The sequence below is a fragment of the Cynara cardunculus genome, assembly GCF_001531365.2.
Source record: "Cynara cardunculus var. scolymus isolate 2C chromosome LG 2, CcrdV1, whole genome shotgun sequence".
Lineage (NCBI taxonomy): Eukaryota > Viridiplantae > Streptophyta > Magnoliopsida > Asterales > Asteraceae > Cynara > Cynara cardunculus.
In genome coordinates, this window is record NC_037529.1 from 68,225,959 (window position 1) to 68,229,618 (window position 3,660).

The 3,660-nt window shown below is 33.5% G+C and overlaps 1 protein-coding gene across 1 annotated transcript; it reads right to left on the bottom strand.

Moving 5' to 3' along the window:
* Positions 1–113: 113 nt before the first annotated feature.
* On the bottom strand, positions 114–1,064 carry LOC112507785 (dynein light chain LC6, flagellar outer arm). Its single transcript, XM_025112497.1, has 2 exons — positions 703–1,064; positions 114–617 (listed from the first exon to the last, which is right to left on the bottom strand). The coding sequence occupies exons 1-2, from the start codon at positions 838–840 to the stop codon at positions 450–452; spliced, it is 306 nt and encodes a 101-aa protein (XP_024968265.1). The 5' UTR covers positions 841–1,064; the 3' UTR covers positions 114–449.
* Between the last annotated feature and the right edge of the window lie 2,596 nt (positions 1,065–3,660).

Sequence of the window (3,660 nt, forward strand, 5' to 3'; positions counted from 1 at the left end):
CTTTCAGCGACGGATCAGCGAGGGAATTTTCCCTCGCTGATACCCAGCATTTTTGTAGTGTATATATATTGCGTAGATTAATTTACAAAATTCATAGAATGAGAAGATAAGCAATAGAATGTCGATAATACGTATGTATATATAGCACAAATACATCGTAATTAATCAAACAAGTTTTCAGTTCTTTGATACACTCTACACCAAAATGTACGTACAGCAAAACAAAATGTGGATAAGTTGATGTGTGGTTCTTGAACGACTTATCCCACAACCAATTATATCCACCATCTCCTATTGGAATCAATACATCCTTCTTCATTTCAGCTTTCCACAAACTCATCCAACTTTAACTGTTACAAGAAACCAACATCATATATAAAGATGATGAGATCCCTCCAATTCCAATTCCAATTCCAATTCTCCTATTCCAGTTCCAGACCTCAGTATAATTAATCATCAATATTGTTCTCTGGAACTGCTGATGACCCTCTAAACAGCAAAATGGCAAGACTCCCAATACAAAAATGGATGAAAGAACCTGAACAATGAGTCACAAATGACCCAAAATCAGTCCCTACAATACACTGCCAACCACCTCCATACATCCTGTCGAATTCCTGCATCCAATTAATCACAGATTAATTAATTAATCAATCTTTGAATACAATAATTGATCGCATTCTTGATCAACTAATTATATACCTGTTTAATGACTCGGGCGATTTCAGTAGCGTCAGTTACATCAAAGAAGTCGAGTGCTTTAGCTGCGAGCTCAAGTGCATCTTCTTGCATGGTCTGAAGCATATCTGTCTCCCCGATCACAGCTTTTCCTTCTAACATGTTCACCGAATGAATTTACCAAAAATAGAAATGATCAAAGGTTGTGGACATGGACTTTGAAGGAGGAGGAGGAGAATGAGAAATTAATGATGAAAGAGGACGAATTTAAAGGGTATTCCAGCCACGCTGGCGTACAAAAGGATTTCGAGTTTATGTGGTTATGGCAATAACGACCTATAGTGAACAAGAGACGAGTTGGATAAAGCCTTGCCACAACTAAATGGAGTGGTGCAAAACACTTCCCGTACAAAACGACATATATTATATATGCGCTGGTCGACCAAAAATATAGAATGAAGTTACCTATTATCGCGTTTTCGCCATTTGTTGCTTGGTTAGGTCTTATAGTTTTGGTTGTATTCTCCATGTGTCTTTTACCGCTCGAGATGGCCAAGTGTAACAAGACTTTTCGACTTATATCAATATCGAAAAGTCTTTGTATACAATCATTAGTTCTACTCTTATGTTAGAGTCTCATGTCGGCTACATATATATATATACACACACACATATATATATATATATATATGGGAATCTCTCTTCTCTTTTGAAGTGTTTTTTGGGAAAGTAATTTAATGAGATTCCATATGTTTTTGTACTCAAGGCAATGTATACTCGTTTATTGCCCTCTCAGAGTTATCTGAGGGCATATTAGGCTCGCACATCAACTAAACTTAGAGATAATTTACTTTTAGCTTATTGGGCTTATTCGCACAACTATATTGAAATGTTTACTTGCGACTTAACGAATAAAAAAATGATTGGCTTATTCGACCATTAGTGTCTAATGGCTTAGATACGATCCACATAAAGCCATAAAAATGGTAATTCTATTCGAACACTACTCTATTTACAATCTATACATCCCTCTATTATCAATCATTACATAATTATGTTTTAATTTTTATTTTATCCACAATCTAGACATCCCTTTAATTTTTATTTTATCCACTAATTATGCTATTATTAATCATTTTTATTCATATTTTTTTAGTTAATTAGTTATTATTATTATTATTATTATTATTATTATTATTAATCGAGGTGTTATTATTATTACTAATCAAATTTGGTATTTAGATTTAAAAATAAAATGATAAAATAAATAAATTTACTAGCAAATCAAATTCTTAAAAATGATCAAACTTTTTTAAAAATTGTTCCGTTTATTATAAAATAAACATTCCAAATTTAACAAGGAATGTCGAGTGATCTACAACAATATAATTTGTTTTTTATATATTCTTCATTTTAAAATAAAGTTTTAAAAATTGGTTCTATATCTCTTAAGCTTTTTTTTCTCTCTCTAAGATAAAGGTTCATGATATCCCTTGTAATTGTAGTACGAGAAGGGATGTGAAACCTAGGCTCTGCTTTGGAAAACAACTCTTTGAACCCTTCATTCTCTACAAAAGAGAATGGAAGCTCATATTTGACGATCATCCTAGCAACATACTCTCTTATTATTTCGGGATCATACCTATGTGTTAACAAATTAGCTCCCTCCTCTTTCAACATTTCAAAACACACTTTTGCTTGGTTCTTGTCACCTCTCTCAGGAAACCTCTTACATTGGGAGTTAATGTGATTTAACAAATTACTTATACCATTGTTTTTACTACCACAATAGTTGCATTCAATTAGCTTTTTCAGTACCTTAGTCTCACATACCTTCGTAAAGTGGTTCCAAACCGTAGATGCAACCCTAGTCGACCTTGGCTTTTGAGTTCCTTGGTTATCATCGGTAGGCATGCTAGACGGTGGTGTTGAACTTTCATCAACATTAATAGGTACATTTTCTTTGTTGTGTGCATGCTCAATCAAATATAACCCATCAAAGATAGACAAACAAATTTGGCTCTAAAAACATATGAAAAAAAAAAGACAAACGAATATAACCCATCAAAGATAGACATGCAATGAAGTATGAACCACTAAAACCAAAGCATTATAGCATTTGGGTCCAAGATCGTGCAAAACATATTTGGGTCGACTTGATTTGGTGAAGAGAGAACTGAAGGGGCGACACATGTGAGCATCAGTGAGGGAACAACAGCGAGAGGCAACAACACATAAGGTCTACGCTAGTGAGGGATTATGAGGGGTGAGCGACGAGTTAATGGAAAGGGGACGAGAGGGATTTAGGTTTTCTCCTCTTGTTCGATAAGAGAATCAATCATACATGATTTCACCTCATGTTGTACAAGAGGACACTCGGACGTTTTCATCTCTTATAACTGAAAAATTACAAACAGTCTAAAACATCAAACCGCTTACTGAATCAAACTTAAGAGGCTATGAAGAGGTTATTTATAAAAAAACAAACAAGGCCAGAGTATATAGTGAGAAGGTGAGAACCACTACAACAAAATTGAATTTATAGGTCATCCCCAATTTGTAAGTGTCCCAATAGACTGTTTTATAGGACTTAATTTATAGGATCAAAATACAAGGCATCATATCTAAAGGCGTTATAATAAGTTTATATGACGCATTTGAGCGTCTTAACAAGTATTTTACGACATTTTTAATACAAAACGTCGCATTATCAACTTTATATGACACTTTTGAGAAAGTGTCCAATAAACTCAAATTTTTATAGGACACTTGTTTTATTAAGATACTTTTTCAAATAGTGTCTTATAAAATAGTTAATGGGACGCTTTACATTAAAAGTGTCCTAAAAAAACTTATTAAGACGTAAAAAAACGTCATGTAAACTTTTTACAACGCCTTTAGATAAGATATTTTATTTTTTGGTCCTATAAACTAGGTCCTATAAAGAGGTCTATTAAGATGCTTAAAAATTGGAAGCGTCCT